The sequence below is a fragment of the Antechinus flavipes genome, chromosome 3 (assembly GCF_016432865.1).
Source record: "Antechinus flavipes isolate AdamAnt ecotype Samford, QLD, Australia chromosome 3, AdamAnt_v2, whole genome shotgun sequence".
NCBI classification, from domain to species: Eukaryota; Metazoa; Chordata; class Mammalia; order Dasyuromorphia; family Dasyuridae; genus Antechinus; species Antechinus flavipes.
Genome location: NC_067400.1, coordinates 580,650,955 through 580,677,987, shown reverse-complemented (window position 1 = coordinate 580,677,987; position 27,033 = coordinate 580,650,955). Strand labels below are relative to the sequence as shown.

Here is a 27,033-nt window from a genome sequence, read left to right as displayed (position 1 = left end):
TTGCTGTTCAGTTTACTCTTTATTCTCAGACTTTCAGAAGTCCTCCTTATGGTCTGCCAGGTGGGAGATTCTTTGGGCAGGAGTGATTGGAGCAATATTACCCTCCATGAGGATGAAACCAAGAGCCAAATCAAGTCTCAGGCCACATGTCTTCTACTCCTGAGAAAATGTAAGAGAAATCATGGAAATCTTCTCTACAGTATTTTGCAAACAGGATTGAGGTAGGAAAAAAAAACAATACAAAAGTCAGCAAAAACAAGACTGCCAAAGCTTTAGTTCCTGCTCTTTTGTTTCAAGGTTTCACGTAACAAAACTGTGGAAATTTGGTTTTCATCTCTACCCATCTGCAGCTGTGGTCCAGTGTAAAGAAAACACTGGACTGGGATTCAGAAGGCCTGAGTCTGAATACTTGTTCCAACTTTTACCAGCTGTGATCCTGGGAAAGTTATTTTAACCCCTCTGACCTTGTTTCCTAGTTTGTAACATGGGTCTAATAATAGAGGAACTACCTATTTGTACAAGCTTTGTACACCAAAGTGCTTTTTTATTTTTTTGGTGAGATCAGATCACAAAAGATACAAAACTCTAACTAGGACAGGGTGACTAGCTAAGTGTGTATGTATTCAGTTCCTTACTAGTCCACCTTTCTAGTGCCTTTGGGTTTTAGGTCCTGTCCCAGGCTTGCTTGCTTTTTTGCTGTCTTTGCTTCTTTTGGAAGTTTGTGAAGTACAAGTAACACAAAGGGATCTTTGTCCCTTCAAATATGGAAGGGCCATTCCACAATAGTCTCATTCCCACCTTAAACCTGTTACCACTCTGCCTTGTTAAGTAACCCAGTTCTATTGCTCCTGATCTCAGTATCCTCTGGTTTCCTTCTACACTTTCTTCTCAGAAGTTCAACTATATACAGTTGGACTGGATTATTCTCTGCACTGCACTCCTCCTCCTTGCCCTCTATTTTGGCACGGGCACCAGAATTCATTCACAATACATTTCTAGGAGTAGCTACAGGACAGTGAAAAATGCTGGTCTTGGAAGTCTGGGGAAAAAAGCAAAAGTCTACCACCTGACATAAGCTCTGTCCATGGTTAGTTACTTACCTGTCAGAGTCTGAGTTTCCCCATTTATAAAGAGGATATTTACATTATCTATCTAGGGTTATAGTAAGGAAAAATACTTTTAATATTTGAAGAATTAGTAACATCCATAGATTTTTCTGAAGTGCTATTTAAAAAATTGCCTTATCAAACCATCTACTCAGAGTTGCAATTTCCACATCTAAACCTTTTAATACAAAAAGATGATCAATATAAATAAACAGAACCTTGGATTTCAAACTGGATCCACGTTATTTCAGGACAATCTAGAAATCCTTTCCCAATTGAATTTGTTTTCTCACTTGTACTATCTTGCCTCATAGGACATCAGGAGGAAATTTTGAAGAGTATTAAAGAAATCCTAGGATCACAGTGTGATCCCATACATGAATTTTGGAATCAGAACCAGAATCTGAATACCAAATGTGTTCTTTACTATGTGATCTTGGGTATGTAATTCGAACCTTTGCTGGCCTGTTTTTCACATCTTTAAAGAATATTAAATATCTAAAGTCTCTTCCATATGAAGATAAATCTTATGAAAAGGGTAAGGAGAAATCAGGTTTACAGTTAAGTTGTGTTCCTCTCACCACTTAGAAACACAGTACAAGGCTATATAACCTCACAGCCTTTCCCCTCGTCAACACATCCCATATATCAAGTAGGAATGGATACAAATTCCATTACTGCTAAAGCCAACAAAGGATCACAGGAAATATACCTGGATTACCCTGGCTTAGTTGTTTTGTTTGGAGACAAATTCACATTTGATGGTGTGTGGCTTGTAAAGCCAACCAGATTTGAGCCTTACTTATTACATTATTTCATTGCTGCTGATAGGAAAGCACTTGAATTTTTAACTTAGGGATTTATATTTCAGGATCGTTAATAATATCAATATTATTGACTCCATAAGAATGAGGCTGATTTGTTGATATTTAGCTATAGCTTTCCATTATGTCTTATAATTTACAAAGCTCTTAAGTTTATTTAAAACAAAACCAACTTTTATGAAGGCATCAATAGATTGCCTGGGAACCAAGACACTTGGCCCAAATACCAGTTCTGCTACTCTGTGCCTCAGTTTCTCCACCTAAAAAATAAAAAGGCCTGCCCTTATACTACCAGTGGGTTACTAAGTTGTGAGACATGGAAACATATTACTTGATCATCTTGATTATCCTAAGTTCACAATAAAATGTTTTATACATCACTTTTTTTTACATGTGCTCTGTTTTTTCTGATACAGATGCACTGATTAATAAGATGCAATTTAGTGAATTCATAATAGCTTTAGGTTGTGACATTTTCTCCATTAATAAATTATATCGTACAATGCTTATCAAATAGGGTGTTTCTTGACATTACTTTGTAAAAAATCGGGACTATTAAATTATCTTCTCTGGTTGAAAATGCTTATGATTCTAACTGTATGAAAAACTTAAACTCTGCAAAATGATTATTCCTAATTTTAGTTTTAATAAAGCAAGAAAACTAATCGAAGCCAAAGATCTTACTGCCACTACCACTTTCTATAGGAGGAGATGGGAAAGCTGAAGCAACATGGATTCCTAACTCTTAACTTAAAATTGAATTTAACCAACTTTTAAATGACTAACATTCTAACCACTTCTTTGTTTGGCCCATGTCTTCTGAAACGTGGGTGGAGCTATACTTAAGAGGGAAGCACATGACAATGGAAGTGTGGACAGAATATGGGTTTCTGGGGATCCCAAATGAAGACACTCAGCCTCAGACCAGAGGAAACTAAATTTTTGTTTTGTTGTACTACAGATATTCATCACCAAGTTCATCTTCTCTATATGGCAACATCAAAGGAGAGTTTTCAATTCCAGGAAATAATCAACCTCACAAAAAGGAAGAGTTCAATTAAATTCAGTTCTAAATCAAAGTACCTAGATGTTTCTCTTGATGAGTCTTTGTTAAAAAACAAACAAATAAATAAAAGATTCCTGTTATTTTGAAAGAAAGCCAGATGTTGTAAAAGGAAGGGCTCAGCCACTTTAACCCATTACCCATACAGTTTACTAGAAGGACCACAGAGTTTGTGATGGATTTTCCAAGGCCAAGTTTCAGGGCAGAGGATCAGTAAGGGTAGTGAATTTCAAAGGAATGGGGATCAAGACTTTACTTTCAATGAAAAGTTTACTCTACTTTTATTAGAAGGATATGTCTAAATAATGGAAGAACAGTCCTGATAAAATAATGAAGCCATGGTGAAATGAGAAGCAGGATGGGTAGGAGAGTGGAAGACATGCTGAACCAAAAGGCCATGCCTTCTCTTGTCCAGCTCTGTCACTTAGCTGTGTGACTGTACAACTATCAATCATCTTTCAGGGCCTATTTTCCTTTTCGGTAAAAGGAGTCACTTCACTTGCTTGGTTCTCTGCTCCCTTTCAGATCTAACAGGTGACAACAAAGTGACTTGAGAAGACAATGTGTATTCATGAAATAACTATGAAATACACTGTTGCTTAAGGTAATGTCAAGGTACCAATCAAGAGATGTATTCTTTTTAGTCTGTCACATTCAAAATCAAAAGTAACTAAGATTAACAGACACTCATTACCAAGTCCATTTCACCATGGTATGATTTTTAAAAAGAAGCTTCTATTACAGAATCATGGCTTAAAACTGTAATAATTCCAGTTGGTCATGATGTCCTTCATTTTGTTTTTATTATAGCATGTTTGCTTAATTTACAGCAAGCAGAAAATAAGCTGGGTCTTTTTGTTTTGATCCAAACATTGATGTTTTTAAAGGTTGTACACAATATTTGTTAAAAAGAACATATAAAAATACCTTTTTAGAAGCTTCTATAAGAAAGAAAATACAAAGTTTAACCCCACAACTTTCCTTTGCTAGAACTGCCAGCTATTGCTACAGTTTTAAATAGACTTTTCGTTGTTTTGAAACTATACATCCAGGAAAGTCTACAAAATTAAAGAAACGTGCATATAAATGATTGCATAGCAGAACATGAACATTAACTGCAAACAGTAAAGAAATAAAAGTTAGAAAGACTATCAAATATACAAAGGTTCTAGAATCAATTCCTTAAGTATGTTCCACAAATAATATTTTAAAAACCATCTTTTGTTGTTGTTTTTTGTTTTACACACCTGGCCTAGATAACTAAAACCAAGATAGACTAGAGTAGGTCTCTAAAAGGAAACTTTCCCCACCAACACCTCTATACTTATATTTAACAAGAAATCCAAGGTGTAATGTTGCTAATTCTTGCACCGAAATAAGGTTGAACCTTATCAAAAGCCACTTTTGTTTCAAAACAAAACTAACTTCCCTTTCAGAGAAATACTTGATACCACATAATGATCTTGGTACCATGTTCACATTTCTTTATAGCCGAGTACTGCATGTAAAAATCAACTAAAAACCTGGAGATGCAGTTCTTGCTTAAATCTAAAACCTCCTTTGCTTGTAATTTTTTCCATTTTATGGTACCGAAATAACCTTCGGTATTAGGGGTATTATCTGTGAAATTTGCCTAAATAAACTTAAGTATAAAGAGGAAAGCCTCCCTCAGGAAGAGGTGGGCAGATACAAATGAACACAACTGAACATCATTGGCATCAAAATTGAGTTCTTACAAACACTGCACACACCCACACACACCATACATACACACACACACACACACACACACACGCACAAACAAAACCTACTTTGAAACAATTTACTTGCCTCTAACAGTAGTAAGAAAACTAAGCAATATTATGGTTATTAGCTCTCTAAAATTCAGAATAGCTACAAAAACAGCACACATTTTTCCTAAAAATATTTCTGCTGCTATTATGACCTCAAATTTTAGTTAACATTCAGATGTTTTCATTTTTCAAAATATTCAGAAACCAGACAAAAGTAGTCTCTGCTCTAGTCGAAAAGACTCAATCTCCCTGAAGACTTTACACCCAACTCATCTTTTGTGGGTACCATCTACCTGAGATGGTTCAGCTGACAAGAAAATTTTATCACCAGACTGTTCCATATACCAATGAATATTATAGCCACAGAAGTGTCAAAAGCAACCTTCCAACCCCCAACCCCCCAGGTCCATTGTAAACCTGAAATGCTATAGCAGTCAGTGTTATACTGTGGCTATTTTTCCATTTTGTTACCGCAATATTTCAAGGAACAGCCTAACTTTCTAGCTTAAACAGTTGTTCTGTCAAATTGATACCATTTTCACTTCATGGATATGAACTTTATTTCTAATAGGACAATGTTGCAAATTATGGTCAACTAACAACTTTTTACCAATATTTCAAGCATAAAAAAAGAGAATCTTTACAAAAATATACAGAGACACCACAATCAAATTGGTAGCTGCCCATGACATTTAACAAACTGGACTCTTAAGAGTGGCTTCTCAACAGTATATCATTTTAATTATAACCATTGCTTGCTACAGGGAAAACTGACAAAAGTAAAAGTTTTGGGGTTTTTTTTTGTCTTTTTTTTTTTTTTTTAAGCACTGTTGCAACATTGTATTCCTGATAATTTAGTAAACTGAACTATGAGTAAATGAATGATACATGCCTAAAAACATTATGGTTATGCTGTTAGTGGCCACTGGACTTTGGACTAGTCCAGGACCTTGATCTAGATTTTGACCTAGACCTAGACTGTGATCTTGACTGGGATTTGGATCTGGCTGGTTCTTTTTTCCTTGATTCCTTTTCGTATCTTGAGCCTGACTTATAATGTGTTTTGGAATCTGTTTTAGAAGTGCCTCTAGTTTTGGTGTGAGATGCAGACCTAGAACGTGACTTAGCCTTCATTTCTTTCTTGGGCTGGGACTTGGATCGTGATCTTGAATTGGATTTAGACCTCGAAAAAGACCGGTTTCGGTGTTTGAATCTTTCAAAAAAGAGGAGACATTAGATTAGCGTAAAAACACGGTTTCCTCCTAAATCTGATATTTATCATTCTTAAGAGTAAATAATTTCCTCTGACAATGATTCATTAGCTCTGCATTGTAATAGATCAGAACAAAACTAATTACCTATCATTGTCTGAATGGCTTCTGCTACGGCGTGGTCTTCCAGTAGGTCTACTGCTAAAAGGCACATCAGAAAAAGTAAAGAATGAGAAATGTCTACTTATGTAGTTGATTAAAATATTGGCTTAAAAAAAGATATGCACTTAGAGCCAAATCATTATTTTAATGTCAATGAATCATGCAATATATAATAGTTCCTACATGTGGTTACAAGTAGAGTATACAAAAAATTCAGAATATTTTTAAGTCTTAACAGCCAAATAGTAAATGTGCTTTTCTTTTCCAATCAACTGTTACACAGTTAAAAACCACACATCACACTTACTTTCTAGGACTATAAGATCTTCTGTAGTTGTAATCAAAAGAACGACTCCTAGACCTCCTCCTTTCGTAACTTCGGCTTCTGGATCGCCTGTATCTGTCATAATCATCATAACGAGAAGAGCTGTATACATTTCTCCCTTCCTTGGCTTTCATCTGATTTGGTGCTGTGGAAAAAAGTTTTGTACTTAATATCTCAAGTGACCACTTCCAAGTTTTCATTATAAACTAAACAGTGCTTTGTCACCTTTTTTTTTTTTTTTTTTTTAAACACCAATATCCTCACTATTATTTTCTGCAGAAGTAAACTGCACCCTGAGTAAATGAATGATACATGCCTAAAAACATTATGGTTATGCTGTTAGTGGCCACTGGACTTTGGACTAGTCCAGGACCTTGATCTAGATTTTGACCTAGACCTAGACTGTGATCTTGACTGGGATTTGGATCTGGCTGGTTCTTTTTTCCTTGATTCCTTTTCGTATCTTGAGCCTGACTTATAATGTGTTTTGGAATCTGTTTTAGAAGTGCCTCTAGTTTTGGTGTGAGATGCAGACCTAGAACGTGACTTAGCCTTCATTTCTTTCTTGGGCTGGGACTTGGATCGTGATCTTGAATTGGATTTAGACCTCGAAAAAGACCGGTTTCGGTGTTTGAATCTTTCAAAAAAGAGGAGACATTAGATTAGCGTAAAAACACGGTTTCCTCCTAAATCTGATATTTATCATTCTTAAGAGTAAATAATTTCCTCTGACAATGATTCATTAGCTCTGCATTGTAATAGATCAGAACAAAACTAATTACCTATCATTGTCTGAATGGCTTCTGCTACGGCGTGGTCTTCCAGTAGGTCTACTGCTAAAAGGCACATCAGAAAAAGTAAAGAATGAGAAATGTCTACTTATGTAGTTGATTAAAATATTGGCTTAAAAAAAGATATGCACTTAGAGCCAAATCATTATTTTAATGTCAATGAATCATGCAATATATAATAGTTCCTACATGTGGTTACAAGTAGAGTATACAAAAAATTCAGAATATTTTTAAGTCTTAACAGCCAAATAGTAAATGTGCTTTTCTTTTCCAATCAACTGTTACACAGTTAAAAACCACACATCACACTTACTTTCTAGGACTATAAGATCTTCTGTAGTTGTAATCAAAAGAACGACTCCTAGACCTCCTCCTTTCGTAACTTCGGCTTCTGGATCGCCTGTATCTGTCATAATCATCATAACGAGAAGAGCTGTATACATTTCTCCCTTCCTTGGCTTTCATCTGATTTGGTGCTGTGGAAAAAAGTTTTGTACTTAATATCTCAAGTGACCACTTCCAAGTTTTCATTATAAACTAAACAGTGCTTTGTCACCTTTTTTTTTTTTTTTTTTTAAACACCAATATCCTCACTATTATTTTCTGCAGAAGTAAACTGCACCCTGAGTAAAAAGGTAGGTTTTAATTGTTTTACTTTTCCAAAGCAGAGTACAGGAGCTGGCCTCAAAGTCAGAAAGACCTGGGGTCAAGGCAACTCTCTAAGGCTATACCTTACTAAGAAGGTATTGACCTTGCATCTGAAGAGAAAATGTCCTACTGGGGAGTTCCCTATATCACATTTAAAAAACCCCAATTTCCTTCCAGCAGTTTCAGTACATAGGCTACTTACTTGTTATGCTGTTCAAGATATATTAATTACTTTCAACTACAAGCAAACCAGAGAAAACATAAGAAAGGCTAATCCATTGCCCCAAAATGATATACTATATTCCAAAGCAAAAAAAAAGAATTATTTTACATTGAAGATGTGTTTATGCTGCTGAATAATCTTCTCAGAATAATAACAAGACACTTCTCACCAAATGCACAGGGATTATTAAGTACTTTCTGAGTTCCATAAGCATAGTGGGAAATGGTCAAATGCAATATATACATTCATGAGACATAGAGCAAAACAGCATTCTTGTTCTAAGTATCCATACATGAAGAGTTGCCACCAAATTTCGGTCTGTAGTAATCAATGCTACACAGAATACATTAGTTTAATTCTTTATAATTATCATACATAGTCCATGATCCAATCATATTTTAAAAAATTTACAAGATCTGTGAAATAGAAATTACAAACTTATTAAATGCAAAGAGAATAAGATTTCCCATTGGTTTCAAATGTCAAGCACTCTAAGAATTAAACATTTAGGAAATGAATGAAAATTCTCATAACCAGATTAAGGAATCTCTAAATAAAATAACTACTTAGAAATAACGACAAAAATTGTGTGGAGCCATACTTACTTTTGCGATCCCCTTGTGCAAACTGGATTTCGATTTGACGTCCACAAATCCATTTTCGGTCCAAATTATGAAGGGCATCTTCAGCATCACGAACATCTTCAAATGTGCTAAATGTTAAGGGGCTTGGGAAAATTTCGCAAATTTTTGGTATAAAACAAAAGCTTAACTGGCAAGAGTGACATATTCCATGATCTGTCCATCTTTTTTTTTTTTTTCCTCTAGAAAATCAACTAGGTAATTTATACTTACTTCAAAAATCAAGCCATCTGTTTTTAAGGTCACAAAATCTTATTATATATGCAAAGATAGATGAAGCCATTATCAGAAAAAAAAACTCCACTATTTTCCTAACTCAGTCTTTTCAGAACTAAAAAATAAAAGCTTAAAAAAGAAAGCAGAGGATACCTCTCTAGTCTGAGTTTTAGGAGTAACCTTTTAAACTTGTTTAGTAAACTAAATGGAATTTCCTTAAAATTTTATCAGACTCTCCTTGTTTTCTCCATACACTAAATTAAAATGAAAATATGCAAATACTCAAGCTCCTAGGTAAACAAACATATCTTGCAAGAGCTAAAATCTAAAACCTCTCACTATATCTTTCTGGTGTTTTAGTTCTCTTGAATATGCCTAACACTAGAGTTTCATCCACTTATCTGATAATGACCTCAAAAAGGCAGTATAATGGTTGTCCCATTGTGTATATAAATATGAAATTACTGAGCATCTGAATTAAATCATGGTCTAAAGCATATGGTCCTAGTACAACTCAGTGTAAGCAGTACTACCAAAAAATAAAGACCATTATATGGGATTAGGGAATGGTCAGCCAATTGCAGATGTTTAGTCTGGCACTAAAATGAGCTGTTTAATACAAAGGAGTAGATTTGGAAATGATTTTCTAGTTGGAAATTACAGACTATACAGAAAGTATAGAACTTTTACTAATAGTTCAAAGTTTTCTGGGACTTCCTACTTTCCTTTCAATCCTCTCCATTTTAATAAGAGGCAAAAAATGAGTGAGAACTATTGGCCTCCAAAGAACAGTTAACTCCTACATTCAAATACAGTTCTATTTCCACATTCCCAGAGGCTCTCCATGTTGCTCAATAGTAGGTTCATTTACTGGGAAGTCTGATTTGATGGTTTTGGGAAAGCTTAAGGGCTAGTCTACTTGTTATTCAAGATCACAGTTTTAAATTCATACTAATTCTTTTGACATTAACTAGGGAGAAGTTGTGTTTCTAGAGTTATCCAAATACAATATCATGAAGATGTGTCTTTTCAAAGATATGTATATCTTTGAGGTAGATCTCTATAGTACTAAAAAAAATTCTGGCACTACCAAGACCAAATAGTTAAATTTTCAAGGTATTATTTGTTTTCTTTCCTGACATGTGATAAGGACACCAGACCTTATCATAAAATAGAAGGGCTTTCATAAGAAGTCCTATTAAAAAAAAAAAAAAGGTCTCTAATTTAAAATCTCGGGAAGCTAGAGAAATTACCTTAGAATACTAGTAATAAATATCATTCCTTGGAGAGCTTTAGGGGAATAATTTTAGGATAATTAAAAACAGGCTTTAATGTATTGTAAGCAGATTTATGGTACTCTTTTGCCAGAGGCTGCATTAATTAAAACCAAAAAAGTTATAAAGGATTTATTTTTTTAAATTATGAATAGAGCCAATAATAATCATCTTAAGGGATTTTTGCAGCACATCCCTAACCTTTGAAGTGCCCCTCTTCATTTCTATCCTTTGGTATGAATATAAAACAAAGAAAAGACTAGCTAAATTCTGGCATTGCATATTGGCTCAATGACAGGAAAGCAGGAGAATAAGTTGGATTGGAGGAAGGTTAAGAAATTATCACATCAATCCTGAATAAAGATGTGCTTTGGGAACTCTCCCAAATGCACAATTTGTTACCTTCCTTTCTTCATTATTTAGAAATCAGATACCATCCAAGACTTAAGTATCCCTAATAACAGTAATTCATTAGACTATAAACGTCTATTTTTCTTGAATATCTCCTCCCCTCAATCCCCTTTCTGTTATAAAGGTAAAAGTCTGTTTCTGCTTCAAGCACCATATTTTTGAGTCAAATTAAAGCAAAGCATATTCATTCACATGTCACCTAACAAGGAAAAAGTGGAAGGTCAACCTTGTGTCATTTAATCCTATCTTTGCCATGCCAAACACCAATGGTCATGTATGAAGAAATTGCTCCTATCATTCCTGAATTCACTGGGCTCCAAATTTGCCCTAGATCATGTTAGCTCAATCAGGGTTTGATTCACCCCCCCCCCCCCCCCAGCAAGTCCAGGTTTTTTATGGGGAAATCATCAGGAAGCAGGATGATTCAGGGTTCCAGGTCAGCATGGATCTATCTAGCAGCTGGAATTTTTTCTTAAAAGACTAAACAGCTGGGGGCAGCTAGGTGGCGCAGTGGATAGAGCACCAGCCCTGAAGTCAGAAGGATCTGAGTTCAAATATGATCTCAGACACTTAACACTGCCTAGCTGTGTGACCTTGGGCAAGTCACTTAATCCCAATTGCCTCGGGGGAAAAAAAAGGACCAAACAGCTGGTACAAATGAGAGGACGCCATAGTAGTACCATGATATATGATGGGACTAAGGTGAGACAAGGAAACATGGTAGCCACCTGAAACTCCTGGTTAGGCTCTGACAAGACTGACATTTCTGACCATCACCAGCAGAGCTGAGGTGCAGAAGGGAAGAGTGTGGACAGTTCCAGAAACCAATGATTATTGTTATTATGAAACCTACCACTAGCAGAAATGTTGTTTCTGGTAGCTCCAAGGTCCAGACAACCACCAATGTTAAGTTTTCAAATAGCTATTAGGTCTATATTAACTTCCCACTTCTTGAAGGAATGATTCTGTGAAGACTACTTTACCCTGGAGCTATGTACTCTCCAAAATGGTTTTGTGTCTGCTGTCCTGTGATACAAACAGTAAAAATTGTCAAGACCCAACCTAATACTTATATGTTCTGAACTAAAACTCAACTGTATTATATGGCAGATACATTTATCTTGCAAGCTGAGAAAGAATGCATTTTATACAAGACCACAATCACAATTATCAACAGCCCCCACAATTAAGATACAGGTTTTGTCATTAGACCAAACCAGAAATCAGTTTGCAACTTTTAACTGCTTACACAAAAACAAAAGGAAAATTGTTATTCCGTAGGATACATCAGGTATGACTCCTTTAATCTTGGCCATCATTCAACTTCATCTTGACCTTTAACTCTTTAAGTGCTTGTCAGAAGGACTTGTCATGAGATGCTTGGTCAAATATGACAGATGGCTTTATCTTTTACTTTGAAAAACAACCTTTTCCCCCTTTTGTAGATAAAGCGAAGCTTTGTCTCCCATTATGGCTTGTCCTTCTTCCAGCTTTTCTTTATTTTTTCTTTTCCCAAACTCTCCCTTCTCTTCAAGCCTGATCCTTAAGAGGTCTTTGGCTTGTCTACTTGCCTTAATTGTTGAATTCTACTCTAAAGGTTCTTTCATGCTTTCTCTTTGGGGTCGCCATAACTGTACAGCTTTACATTCTCTGAGGCAACAACAGAGGACAGTAAATTAGGGGACAATATTAAAGAAGTTTACCTCATTTTTAAACAATCTGTTTTGATCAAGTGTTTCAAATTATCAAAAGACAAGAAAACCAACCAACATTTTGCTAAGCACAAGAACATTACTTTTAGTTTGACTTACATTAAAAATGTGGTAGCAACCACGGCGTACAACACACCAAAGCTTAAATCACACATTAGAATTATCGATTTGAGTTTCAGCAGCGTGACTGGAAATTAATTTTTAATACTATTTTTGATTAGATCTCATAGAAATAAATAGCAATGAGCAATATGAGTCAGTTAATTTCCAAAAATCTGATGACACAAAAAACACTCAATAGATACAGCACAAAAATAACTACTTTTAGATGTGTTACCTCTTACACAAACTTGAATTTCAAACTTCAACACCCCTCACTACTCAGCCATCTGAAGAAAGGATATTGAACGTAAGCAAATCCTCTTGGACGACGAGTGTAGAAATCAAGTGGCACATACACATCAACTATGGGACCATAACGACCAAATTCCCGGCGCAAGTCTTCAGACCTAGAATACCACCAAAGATACCTCAAATTTTTTTATGTTCTGTTACCACTAACCATTTCTTTTAACTAAAAATGTCCCTTTTGTTAACTATGAAATACTTATATGCAAGCCAACTCTTCTTTCATAGAGACTGGGTGAAAATTTAATATGTATCATGGCTTAAAAAAAAAAAAAAAAGCTCTGGGAGTTATTTAGCACAGACTGGGAGCCAAGAGTATGAATTTGCTGCTATTATTTACCAGCTGTGTGGTAACCTTAGGTACTTAACCTCTCAAAGCCTCAGCTTCTTCATCTGAGGAATGCAGGGGTTAAGATGTTCTCCAAATTCCCTTCCAGGCCTAAAAATGCATAAAAATTTATCACCAAAATTTGAGATAAATGAATGGCTCTGAAATTTCCCAGATAAAGAGCACCTTCTCTGCAATTTATAATCTTAAGAGAATTATCTATAAAACTACAAAGTGGTGAAACCTCTTCCTAGAGGTTCCTTTTTCCTAAGCTATTATTTAAAAATATGCAAATTCATTGAATATATTTTATATTCTATTAGTATCAGGAACAAGAGGCATTGACCTCTAAAAGAATCAAGCTCTAAAATATCTTTGATCCTATTTTGTAGCAAAATTAAATGACTGCTAGTGGTAATTAGCTAATCAATAAAGCATATTCATTATTGATATTAATTTTGCTTCCATCCACATTGTTAAATAAAAACAAGTCTGGACAATAAAAGACATTTGACATTTTCCTTTGTGCTGCATTCTCAATTCTCAGGAAAACATTTTAAGCATTTTTATTGTTTCTAAAGAACAGAAAAACAAAAAACTTCCGATAGTTTAGAAAAGCTGAATTGTAAACAGCACAAAACTGAAAAATCTCAATCCTAAGTATTGTAAAATTTAAAATATTGATCCCCCCCATTGAAATCCTGAGTAATCTGTTAATATGCTTAAAAAACAAACAAACAAACAAAAAAAACAAAAACCTAAGTCTCATAATGCCTAGTGGGAAAAATTAGGATTTCCTTTTTTCCTCCAATTCATGGCAGTGCCAATGTAAACTACCACCTCCCTCAATCTGTTTTAAGAAAACTAGGGATCCTAACAATTTTTAAGCTTCTTTAAGTCTCAGTATCCCCAAAATAATGTCTCTCAAAAAAAAAAAAAAAAAAAAGAGGAAAAACAAAGAAAAAAAGAAAGAGGGCTCTGGTTCTATGATCTAGAATCATGTCGTCTAATTCGAAGGAAACCTTTTTATGATGCAGACCATTTATAATCTTACAATTCTCCGGGGCACTTTAAACTTTTGTCAATCCAGTTTAAAAAAAAAAAAAATAAAGGCGGGGGTAGGAGGTGGGGGTGGGGGAATAACTTATCAAAACCCAATTTAAATCCTTTACCCAAAGCTTGGAAGGGGTGGGGGTGCTCAACTGAAAACCAAACCCAGGCATTACTACAGGAGTGGCGCCCCCCCCCACTCCCGCCGACACCGCCCCCCCCTCCCCTCCGCCTCCCTCCGTTATTTTTCACTCAAAGACGGGCACCGTGGGGGCATTTTTTTCCTCGCAGCAGGCCCAGGACACCCCCTATCCAGGTCCACGAACGCGAGGTCGAGAACGGGGGCGCGGACGGCGGGGAAGGTGTCCTCGTGATCAAAGAGGTTGCGTTTTCGGGGAGGGCGTGCGTGCGGGTGGGTGAGTTTGAGTGAGTGTGTATGTGCGTGTGTGCGCGCGCTCGCGCGCGGGAGGATGGGGGGAGAGGCCGGGCCTGGGGCCTCGCCTGAGGCCTAGCTCGGGAGCCCGGCCCGCCCGCCATGTTGTGCCCTGGTCTCTGCCTCCGCCTCCTCCGGCCCCGGTTTTCGCCCCTATAGCCGCCACCGGCGCGGCCCCCGCCCCTACGGCCGTCGCCGCCGCCTCCCGCTGCCTCCCGCGGTGCCCCGGGTTCCGCCACTTACACACACCTGGTGTCGTCGGCCACATTCCTCACGAACAGGGACGTGTTGGGCGGGCGCAGGTAGCGGGACATGGCGGTGGCGAGCGGGGCGCGAGGCGCGGAGGGGCGCGGGGCGGCGGCGGCGACGGCACTGGCGCTAACGGGCGAGAGAGAACCGTCCGCGCGCGGCTTCTGCGGCTCCTCTCGCACGCACGTACGTACGTCCGCACGCGCCCGCTGCCAGCGCGCGACGCCTCACTACGGTACCGTGTGTTCTCGCGAGATCTGCCTTTCTTTCTCTCACTCTCCCCCTCCCCCTTGGCCTTTACCACCGCCTTTTCCTCCCAGAACTCCGCCTTCCACCCAGCTCTCACCGTTGCCTCTGCGAGATCGGGGGCTCTCCTAGGGGTCGCGTGCACGGATCCTTTTCCCGCGAGAGCAGGCGGGCGGGCGGGCGCGCGCCGTTCCTCCCCTCCCCCCCTTCTCCTAGCCCAGACTCGCGCTGGCTCTTTCAATATTCATTCATTCATTGTTCTTTTCTTCTGCCCCTAACCGCCTCCGAATCCCGCCTTTTCTCCCCCTCCCCCACTTCCAGCAGTCTCGGGCGGTTAGTGATCTGTACCCCGCGTCCTTAACCAACCGCCAGACTCGTAGTTTCCCGCCAAATCCCGGACTCTCCGGGAACAATAGAAGCAGTGCACTGTGGGCACATCCTGCGGAAACCCGGACTGGTCTCCCATGCACGTTAAAACCCGCGTGGCGGGGAGACCTGAAACGTTTTTCTAATGGCAGTCCACCCCCACCCCCCTTTCCAGCTCCAGTCTTATGGACTGGAAAATATACGTGATCCAAGATTTGGTGGCCTGCGTGCCCACGAGAACGGAGCCAGGACTGGGAATCCAGATCCTCGTCCTGTGAACTCCAAGATGGGCCAGCCACATTCGTGGTCTTTAAAATGTATCCGAGCCGAATGTAACGAATGGACCAGAGTTCTTCAGCCCTCAGAACTCCCCGGGCTGGAAACTTATATGGCAATTTGTAAGTAATGTACTGTCTGAGAGTTAAGTGGCTTGCCCAAGAGTCACCGAGAGAGCTACTTGTCAGCCTGGACTTGTATCTGTACTGGATATGTGATCGTTGAGGGTAATAAGAATCTACTGTGTGTGCAAGTATGGGGATTACAAGAGACCAGAGCTCTAGAGTCTTCGAGATGCCTATAATGTAACTTTCAAAAGAAGAGAGACAGGCAGATAGACAGACAGACAAACACACACACACACACACACACACACACAGAGGCACGAAGGATGGGGGACAGGGAGGAAGAGACAGAGGCACAGTGGGAAGGAGTGAAAGACAAAAACCCTAAGACATCTCCCTGTGGGCAAAGAGAAATCCTAGGAACTGGGACAGGTGAGAGTGGGTAAAGCTTGAGTGGGCTAGTTGCACACCTTAAGATAGCTTGCTATTCTAACATTATTCTTGTTGGGGCCTTCCCCTCAAATGACCATGATGTACTATATATAGATAGATATTGACATCATTTACTTAATTATTTAGGTGTTGTATCCCTCTGGAGTGGAAGGTTAATTTCCTTGGCTAATTTCAGTTTTGGCTTTGTCAGAATTGTTACTGAAGCAGGATTCAATTTCAAGACGAAGATACTTTCTAACAGGACTTGGAATCCTGATCTCAGCTCCTTGTTTTCAATGAAGCAAATAGCAATGGGCAGATGGGCTAGGTTCATGAAAGCAAAAAGAAAACATGAAGACAAAATAAACCAAAACAGCTCCAGCCCTTAAGGAGATTACAGTCTATTCAGGAAATACATGTTTATCCCTAGCTGTACACAAAATAGTTTATGTGCGTATGTATGTGTAGAGACAGATACACGTGGATAGGGAGTTAAATCTATAAAAACCATATGTGCTATCTATATCAAGATATCAATTTCTTCCTATATGCTCTATAAGTCTATAGATAGAACATATGCATATATATTTGTGAATAACTATGGATGCACATATATTATTTACCTAGACTGTAATCTCTTTAAGGGTTGTATTGGCAACTAGGAGGCACAGTGGGTTATATGCTGGATTTAGAATCAGGAAGACTCATCTTCCTGAGTTCAAATTCAGCCTCAGATACTTACTATTTGGGTGACCTTCAGTTTCCTTATCTGTAAAAATGAGTTGGAGGAGATAATGGCAAACCACTCCAGCATCTTTGCAAGAAAATGCCAAATAGTGTCATAAAAAATCAGTAACAACAATCTTAGCACCTTAGTATCAGGGCCAGGCTACTTGCTGATTACTCACTCAATTGCAAACTAGGTGCTAGGGTCAGGGCTCCCAGTCCAATTAGGAAGTATTTGGGACTTGTAGCTGAACCCTACTTCAGTAACAGTTCTGACAAAGACAAAAATGAAATTAGTCAAGGAGCAGGTGCATTTTACATGTGGATTTTACATCCTAAGATGTAAATAGATAAGTAAACAATAATCAATTTGAGAAGAATGAATACTAACAATAGAGAGTAGTCAGCCAAAGCTTGCTTGTGTGAACAGATTACAATGAGCAGTGTTAAGGCAGGGAGGATGGAGAGTGGGAAGAAATCAGACTTGATTTCTGATACAGAAACTTCTACTAATGTACATCAACATCGGCTCTGCAATTTAATTCAAAAGTTGTCTGGGGGCACTTAGAAATAAAGTGATTTGTCCAGGATCATATAACTAGTATGTATCCAGGTCATCCTGGCATCAAAGCAACTACCATGTCTCTTTGAAGGTGGCATATTAAATTAAGAGAAGAGCTCATAGAGTTCCTGAAGAGATGTAATGGGAGATAAGGTAGGAAAGAGAGTTCCTGACAGTTTTGACCTGGAAAGAAACATAATATAAATGTATATATAGATAGAGATCTAGAAAGATTATTTTATCAACTGAAAAATGGATTATAGAAGGGAGAGATTGGAGACAGATACATCTCCAAGTTCTCTTCTGGCCCTCCTCACTCAGACCTTATTAAATTAAAGTCCAACAAATTTGTATTGTGTTGTACCTATTGTGTACAGAGCATTGTGTTAGGTACTGGAGAGTAAACCTCATTTCTGTGCTTGAGGCTTCCAAAGTGATTCTATCACAACAACCCTGTGAGGCAGGTATTATGTTATTATGCTCTATTTGTAGAAAGGAAAATAAGGCTTTGAGAGGGGAAAGAATGGCCAGGATCATCTACTTAGAAGTTTGTCAGGGTAAATATTGTTTTCTGGGATGTCCAATTCTCAGGATAATATTTTAGGAAGGACTTTGACTAACTGGAGAGAACTAGAATAGTGAGTGGTCTTGGAAACAATGTCATATAGTCTGATGAAGGAACTAGAAATGCTTGCCTGGAAAAGTAGATAATACCTGTCTTCAAGTGGCTCCCCTTGAAGACTGTCAAGGAGTAAAGGAATTATATTTATATTTAATTGATTTCTAGTCACATTGGCTGACTTGTAGTGTCATACACTTGGTGTTTTATTTTGGGTCTCCATGCTTTTATATGTACTATAGGATTCTGAAGATCACCTGGCAAGATAAGGTATCAAATGCTGCTGAGAGTGCTCTCTCAAGCTGAATTGCCAAGCATTCAAACTCTTCTTCACAGAGCACCACTTTGATGATCTGGTCACATCGTTCAAATGTCAAACTTGTATTTGCTTAAAAGATTGTTTTATGAAGAAACCACACAAGGGACGTGCTTACATGGAAGTTAGAAGAAGTGATACGAGGTCTCTTTCAAGTCTTTCTGAAGAACTATTGAATCAATTGTGAGACATGGGAGACACTGGTACAGGACTATGCTGCATGGTATACGAGCCTCAAAGAAGGGTGTGTGCTCCATGAGCAAAGTAGAATTAGAAACACGGGATGTACAAATTTTAGCGATATCTCTACTCCAAATGTTTATATGAACTATTTGTTACTGACCTGCAGTAGAGCCTTTTGAGCTAATATTGCTCTGATCACCCACAGTCAAACATACTGTACCTTGCCCAAACATAGTGATGCCATTTTGGTCCTCTTTGAGAATGAAGGACAATAACCACCACCCACAAGCTATCCTATGCTTTGGTTATACTCCCTTTTCACATTTCACTTCTCTTTTTAGAATCTTTAGTTTTACACGGTGAGAAATGATAAAGGCAGATTCAGAGAAATCTGAGAAAACTTGTTTGAAATGATACACAGGAAAGAAAATGTGTACAATGAACACAACAATATAAAATAAAACAACTTTGAAGGATTTAAAAATACTAATCAATGACCAGTGACCAATTTCAGAAGACTAAAGATGAAGTATGTACCTTATTTCTTGGCAGAGTATTTGATACCTTTTACTGTTGCCAATTTTTTTGTGACCTCCACATTCAGTTATGTGACCCCATACAATGTAAGAAGCTTTGCTTTAAGAGGATGTTGTGTTTCCAATCTGGGTAGGATAGGGAATCCTGATCCCCAAAAGATCCAGTCACTCAGTTTTGCAACCTTATCATCATTCTCAGCTCTTTATCTTCATTTAATCCACATGCCCAATTAGTTGCTGTTTCCTTCATCTTTCATATATGTTCCTATTTCTCTAATGGGTTATTATGCTTGTGCCTCATCACCTCAGTCCTCAACTACTGCAATAGCCTACTGTTTTGTTTTTGCCTCTAGATTCTTCCCCATTCCAATCCATTCTTCACAGAGCTGCCAAAGTGATTTTCCTAAAATGAAGGTCTGACCATATTACCTCCTTACTCCATAGACTGCAGTGACTGTTACCCCTAGGAGCAAATATAAATACCTTTTATTCTTATATAAAAAATCTTCATGATGTGATCCATCAGCCTCATTTCTTTCTCCAGAGCCATCTCTATCTAATGACAAGATATAGATCAGAATGGATGCATCCAGGATCTTTCCCCTGGACCCAGATGACTCTGGAGGAAAAAGTGAGGCTGGTGATTTTGCACAGCCCTCCCTCATTTAGCTCTAGTTCACTTCCATATCATGGTATCACCCAATGTGAGACCATGATCTTTCTTGAGAACAAAGGAGAAACAAGAATCTCTGTGAGTAGGAATAGGAGCTGCCCCACTAGAGACCCAATTGGGCACTCAATTGGAAATGGCCAATCGGGCAACACAGCTCTTTTCTTCTTTCCTTTTGCTTCCTTCTGTCTAGGTAATCTGCTCAAAGGAATGAAAATTTTGATTGCTGAAACTTTGCAAGATATCTTAGGATTTATGGGCTAGGATCATGCCTAACTTTCAAATCATTCTGGCTCTCATTGATCAATAATAGGTCCCAGGCCAAGCCCTACTTTGATCATTTTTTGGGGCCCCGATTGACTCAGAGTGAATATAAATAGAAATTGTTTCTGTTTTGTCGGGAAACCCTGAGGATTGGTATTCTTCTTCCAAAACCCAGCTTGGATACTGAATTTAGAAATATGGTAGCATAATTCTTGAACATTCTGTTGAAAAACTCCTAATATGTTGCCTAAGGCTAATTGGGCAGTGGTAGATAAGCCTGTATCAATCAGGAATATCAGAGATTCACATCATCATCAGGGTTCACATCTTATCTTTTAAAATCCAGCTCAGTTTTTTCTTCAAGATTCCATTTAGTCAATTCAATAAACAAGCATTCTATTACATGCGATGTTTAGAGTGTGGCAAACTGAATAGGGTTCTGAGCTCTGAGCTCTAGGTTCAAATCCTGCCTCTGATATAAGCTGTGTGATCCTGATCGAATGTGTCTCAGGAAAATCTCTAGGATATATCCAACCCAATAAATATTTATTAAGCATCTACTGAGTGCCAGGTACAGTGCTACAGCACTGGAGTTATAATTAATCAAAAGAAAGATAGCTGCTCTCTTCTCCCCCCCCTACCCCCCCACCTTTAAGGAATTCATGAATCTCAAGGAAGAAGTTGTAAAGATAATTTTCATTCGCTTTACTCAATTTAATTAGCATTTTATCCAGTTCATTGTGATTTGATAGGAATCGATATTTGTATAGTGATTTAAGCAGAAAAAGATCAAGTTGGAGTTATGTAGTTATGTGAGTTAATGCTGTTAGGATAAGAGTAGCAATTAGACCAGAACTAGCTTCAAACTTGTGGCTGTCCAGAGCCAAATAGAGCAGGCTAGACTAGGAGAATCAGGACACAAACAGAAATTTAATTATTTCAGAAGGAAGGAAAAGATGTTTACAAACAGAAGTCCTTCCCCTATTCAGACCAAAGGCAAATCTTATATACCACAAGTAGGCTGGATTATGACATAATCAATTTTAGGTCTTGAGTTACTATTCCCACAGACTGTAGGAACAATATTTGTCTCAAGTCAAGTTATAACCACTCTGTGGGTCACACAGAACCACTCTGTGATGGGAACAGGAATGCAGTAGGTGTCAGTGACAAGAAACAGAAAATGTGAATATGTGATGTATGGCTCTGGGAAATAGGAGAGCTAAATACCTCAGTAATATGGCCCTAGAAAATAAGAGAGCTAAATTCCTCATTGACGAGGGGCTGGTCAAAGCAATATACTTTGGGGACAGCTAGGTGGTGCAGTGGATAGAGCACCAACCCTGAAGTCAGAAAGACCTGAGTTCAAATTTGCTCTCAGACATTAAACACTTTTTAGCTGTGTGATCCTGGACAAGTCACTTAACCCCAATTGCCTCAGCCTAAAAAAAAAAAAAAAAAAAAAAAAAGGAATATACTTTGCCAGAGGGTGATATCATCCTGAGCACAAGGGATTATTGTTATGCTAAGATCAGGACACAGTTTGCTTTCTGGGCCTTGCTCTGGAAAAATAGTATCTCCAAAAAAAAAAAATAATAACATTAGTTATGATTGATTATATCACCATGCATTGCTGATTACATCAGTTGTATTTGACTTACCATCCAGATTCATAATGTATCCATTATAGATCTGTTTTAGGGATTTAATTGCTATATTAACTCCCCTCCCTTCTCCCCCATTTTCCACCAGGTACAGTGTTTGAAATAAGGTGCAATTCTCCAAGGATAGTAATTGAAATAAGGTTCATTTGCCTCTCCACCCTTGTGAATCACATCCTTTACTTCCTAGTGACCTTCACTGCAAAAACACAACTTCCTTGAACCCCAGGATACTATTGATCAAACATTATAGACACAAGTAATTTTGAGACTTAAGAACTCTCATCAACCCAATGACAACTCTAGAAGCCTAATTATAAAACATGAAATCTATTTCTGCAGAATAGGATAGATCTTTTAAAAAAATAGGACCAATCCAGGACCTGGTTTGCTTGAATTTGAATATTTGTTACAACAATTTTGTTTTTCTTATTTTCTTTTTCTTCAATGGAAATGGGAGGTGGAAAGGAGAGAAAAAAATTTAATTTAATTTCAAAAGGAAATAGTTTTGAATGGGACTGATTAGATGAAGTATTTCTCAGTATTGAGACTAAGTCACATGACCCCTATTCCCAGAGCTGGGAGATGAGGCCTTGGACTCTGGGTCCCAGAAAGACCCTGGGAAGTTACATGATCTCTAAAAGGCCAGACAGAAAGTTATAGGAAGTGACATGACCTGTGGGAAGCAGACAACATTGGTGACCATTGGTCAAGGATGGGTACATTCTTTTAGTTGATCCAATGAAAAGCCTTGTGTCTTTTGTTTTTTAAATCTTGGACATGCCGGAAGCTAGCCAGGTTCATGAGCACATGGCAAGAGCTGGGATGACTCCCAGGTGTGTGTCTGGGCTTCTCCTTGCAGGGATTAAATAAATGCCTTCTCTTTGTACCTGAAGATATCTCTGATTAGTTAATTTGGGAAAGTGGATCAAGCACCCTTCCTGCACAGTTTTCTTATCTATAAAAGGAGGAGTTTTGGAATCCTTACAAACTGCTAACTAATTAGAGTTGATCTAATCTTACAAGAAGATGTTTTGGGCAGAACCTGAAACAAGGTACTAAGTAGAACTAATTAGTACAATGCTTGTGTTTGTACCTTTACTCATTGGAGTTCACAAGTATGCCAGCTTCACAAAGTAAACTTTGTAACTTTGGGAATTCACACCTCCCTTGAAGCTCTTAGGGCCAGAGAGCACTATGGGAGAAAACCCATAATCCCTCTCTCTCGTATCCCACAATTCATCCCTCTTGTATAAAAGAAACAGACAGAGGCTCTTGGTCAGATTTCAGCGGAATTACACCAGAAGCCCTCTCTCCGAGGCAAGGCAAGAGAGAATATATTCCACTTGGCTGGCTGGTCGCCGAAGAGAGTTCAGCTGCATTGGAGAGGAGCACTCTGGTGCAGACACAGAGCACTTTGGGAGATTTCACCGGAATGACATGAAGAGTGGTGCTGGCTCTGGAAGCTGAAGAAAGCAGAGGCAGAAGCAAAGGACCAAGTGGCAAGAGCTCTTGGAACCAAGCAGAGAGATAGGCCTCTAAGCTAACCGGGCTATATTGGAGATAATAAAAGATCTGAACTTTTATCACCTGGCTGTGTTTTGAGAAGAAAAAGCTCACCACATTTTGGCGCCCGAACAGGGACCGACAAAATCCTGATTCCAAGGAAGGCACCCAGAGAGAACTTTTATAATATTTTATAGAAGAACAAGAACCCAACATTTGAACCCCAACCGAGGAGGATAGCATATTGACTATCTTCTTCCTGAATTAATGCAAGCAAATTGTTTTGAATTCCTAAAGCTCCTTATCATGGGAGCAATTATCATGATGTATCTCAAGATACTTTTGCTCTTCATGCAAACTATTAACTCTGCTTCCATGTAGAAAAACCAGGATTGTAACCACTCAGGAAGTCTTTGAGGCATAGGCTCTTTGGGGGACATGTTGGGCTCAGCTGAAAGTCAACTAATAAATACATTTGATTTAATTTCTTTGAATATCTGTCTAATCTATGAAGACTATCCATGAGGAATCTTCAATATATCAAGCTGTCTTTGAAGATATAAACATAGCTATGACATAGCTATGACACTACTTTCAAAGAATCTAAATGTGATTGAATGGGGAAAAGAACATGTTTTCAAATTGCTATCGAATAAGAGAGAATGAGATAGATACATGAAAAGGTAGACAGTAATGCTTCCCATTTAGATTGTGCTTTAAAGTTTGCAGATTATTTTACCAATGAGAAATCTGAAATACCAAGAGCTCCAGAAGTGACTTACCAGGTTCCATAATCATGCAGCAATGTTTGAGCCAGGTGTCAGAACTCACATCTCTTAATTCTGAATCTATTTCCTTCTCTCATACTATAATCCTTTAATGCTGTGACAGTCAGGGAAACTGCTGTGAGAAATTTCAGGAGAGGACCATTTGAACTTTAGTTTTAATGTAATTTATATTGAAAACAGTATGCTGGTAAATGTTTAACAACTGGTTCTCAGGATGGGGAGTAAGGGGGGAGGGGAGAGAGAAATATATTGATAACACACTTTTAATTTTAATCATCTTTCTCCCTCACTTTTTCAACAGCCAACAATCTAATAAATCAAGCCATAACTTGTAGCCTTTGCCAGTTTCTGAGATTCACACACTCACTTTTATATCAGTGAGCTGCTTCTAGGCCATCCTTGGTTATCAATAGAAAATTCCTATAAGCAGCCATAGGAGCACTCAGGGACAGACATTATCAAATGCTAATTAGTTCATGTTCAGAGACCATGAATTTTCTTAAAATTGAAAAAAATGATCTCTTGTTTTCACATAAGTTTCAATTCCATTTGTAAACTCTTTCTACTCTCTTTCATGAGGGAAAGCAGTTCAGCTTAATTATCCAGAATACCAATTGAATCATATGTGATATACATTCCTTATATGTTCTGCAACCATTGTTCCCAATCTTTGCAAAGACGCAGGGAGGAACATCTTTTTTTTTTCTTTTCTCATCACTTCTTGAGAATGAACTTAGTCATAATTACACAATACTCCCAGGATTGATATTGGTTTTTGTTGTCACATTTGTTGCTCTTTCTATTTACTTTGTTGTAGTCCTTGTAGATGTTATTTTTCTGGTTCTGAGGACTTCACTTTGTATTAGTTTGGTATTCTTCATTTTCATTTCTTACAACATAGTAAATATTATTCCATTACATTCATGTATCATTATTCCCCAACTCATGGGAATCTACTTTGTTTCCAATTTCTTGCTACTACCAAAAAATGCTACAATAAATATTTTGATATCTATGAAGACCCATATTCTGTCTGTCTTTGACCTGCTTGCAGAATATACCTAACAAAGCGACCTCTGGGTAAAGGAGCAAGATCATTAATAATTTTCTTAGCATCATTCATCAAGCATCAAGTTGCTTCTGGTCCTTTTGACTTGCAACTTCTAGTAGGAAGATAACATCTTGCCAAAGGAAAAGACATGAGAAGAGAAGGCTGTCTCCCTCATGTCTTTATCACTAGCTTGCTAGTCCAGAAACTTTCTTAGTTGTTCTGAATTATCTCATTCCCAAAGGAGAAATTCTTCACTTAATACTGTCTAGTATATATTCTCATATGTATACCTTTTCTGATTTATGTTTTGCTATGATTTAGATAAATGGGTTTCTTTGCTATTTATTATATGTGTTCCCACTAGTACTTGGTGGGAAAAGCCTTAGGTATAGAGCTTCTCCCCAGTAATGAGAAACAACAACCAGAAATTAGATTGAAACAGATCATATCCCCTAGACTGATAGTATCTAAGGAATAAGTAGATATAATTCTATTCTGGATACCCCATCTTAGGCTCATCTTAGGAGGGCAGAATAGCTAAATTTTTGGCCCCAACTTCCTGCTTGCTCTCCCATCTGGAATTAAAGGATTCTCCTGGAGAAGAGTGGGAAAAGAAAAGCCTACAGATGTCTAGTCTTTCTCTCTTCCAGCCATATACCAATATCCACATACAGGACCCTGCAAACAGGGGATAATTGCTTGCTACACATGGGACCTTGCCACATGTGGGCTTTCCCTACATATATGCAGGTACATGTATGTTTTATATACAGATGTACATATTCATATATGTATAAATAAATCATAATATATATGTGCAAATATATATATGTATATGTATAATATTAAAGTAATATCAGACGGAGAAACATTAGCAGCCAGGAGCAGGTGAGAGGGATAGGAAGAGAAAAGGCTTTCTGCAAAATGCTATTCTTTTGATGATCCCAGGTTCAGATTTATTTCTTCCTCTGTAAATGAAGAGAATTGGACAAAATGATTTCTAAGAGACCTTCCAGTTCTGATTTTATAGGATTATATCCTCCCACGATATTCTCCCCCCCACCATTGCTTTCATTCCTCTTTCACCCTCCCCAAAGGTCATTATAAGTGAACACAGAAAAACAAAGTATGTGCTTTAGGTATATAATAAGTATGGAGTTAACCAGCCTGGGATATGCATGCCCTTGTATATCCCAGTGGCGTCATAGGAAACAGAGCAAGGTGGCGGGGTATATTTTGAAGAGGAGTAGATGGAGCTGGGGGGAGAGACAAAATGATAATGAGGTACTAATGAATCAATTTATCTCCTTCATACCCTTTGCCTCTGCAAGGGTTGTAGTAGTACAATAAGAGTAGAAACTTAGCAAGTTTTGTTCCAACATCAATCTGATTGATCTAATGACCTAATCTAATCCACTCTCTGTCTGTTTTTTTTTTTTTTTTTTTGGCTGAGGCAGCTGGGGTAAAGTGACTTGCCTAGGGTCACACAGCTATGAAGTGTTAGGTGTCTGAGATCAGATTTGAACTCAAGTCCTTCTGACTTCAGGGCTGGTGCTCTATCTACTGCACCACATAGCTGCCTCAATCTAATCCACTTTCAAGTGAGGAAGAACACTCATGTGGAGCTGGGGAGAGTTGAGACCTGTCATAGTTACTGGGCCAGCCATTCAGTCAGAGTAGAATATATACAAATAAAATGTTAGAGCTGGAAGGGACCTTCAACGTGCAACATTAGAGCTGGGAGAGGTCTTAGAACACAGAATGGCAGAGCCAGGAGGGCTTTTTACAAATAGTTTACTTCTTTTTCAATTTATAGATGAGGAAACTGAGGATCCAAGAGAAGTGACTTGTCCCATTTTTAGCAGGCTTAATTGGTTTTTAATGCCCCAAGTATTAAT

General features: G+C 38.1%; 1 protein-coding gene across 15 annotated transcripts; it reads right to left on the bottom strand.

Moving 5' to 3' along the window:
* Positions 1-15,070, bottom strand: SRSF10 (serine and arginine rich splicing factor 10). 15 transcript variants are annotated; one of them, XM_051988257.1, is made up of 7 exons: positions 14,863-15,069; positions 12,805-12,909; positions 8,752-8,855; positions 7,589-7,751; positions 7,267-7,320; positions 7,020-7,121; positions 1-159 (listed from the first exon to the last, which is right to left on the bottom strand). In XM_051988257.1, exons 1-7 carry the CDS (start codon positions 14,931-14,933, stop codon positions 138-140), a joined length of 621 nt encoding a protein of 206 aa, XP_051844217.1. In that variant the 5' UTR covers positions 14,934-15,069; the 3' UTR covers positions 1-137. The 15 variants fall into 15 exon arrangements, with proteins under 15 accessions (XP_051844217.1, XP_051844218.1, XP_051844221.1 ...); XM_051988258.1 differs by lacking the exons at positions 7,020-7,121; positions 7,267-7,320 and adding exons at positions 5,898-5,999; positions 6,145-6,198; XM_051988261.1 differs by lacking the exons at positions 7,020-7,121; positions 7,267-7,320; positions 7,589-7,751 and adding exons at positions 6,145-6,198; positions 6,467-6,629 and having other exon boundaries at positions 14,863-15,070.
* Between the last annotated feature and the right edge of the window lie 11,963 nt (positions 15,071-27,033).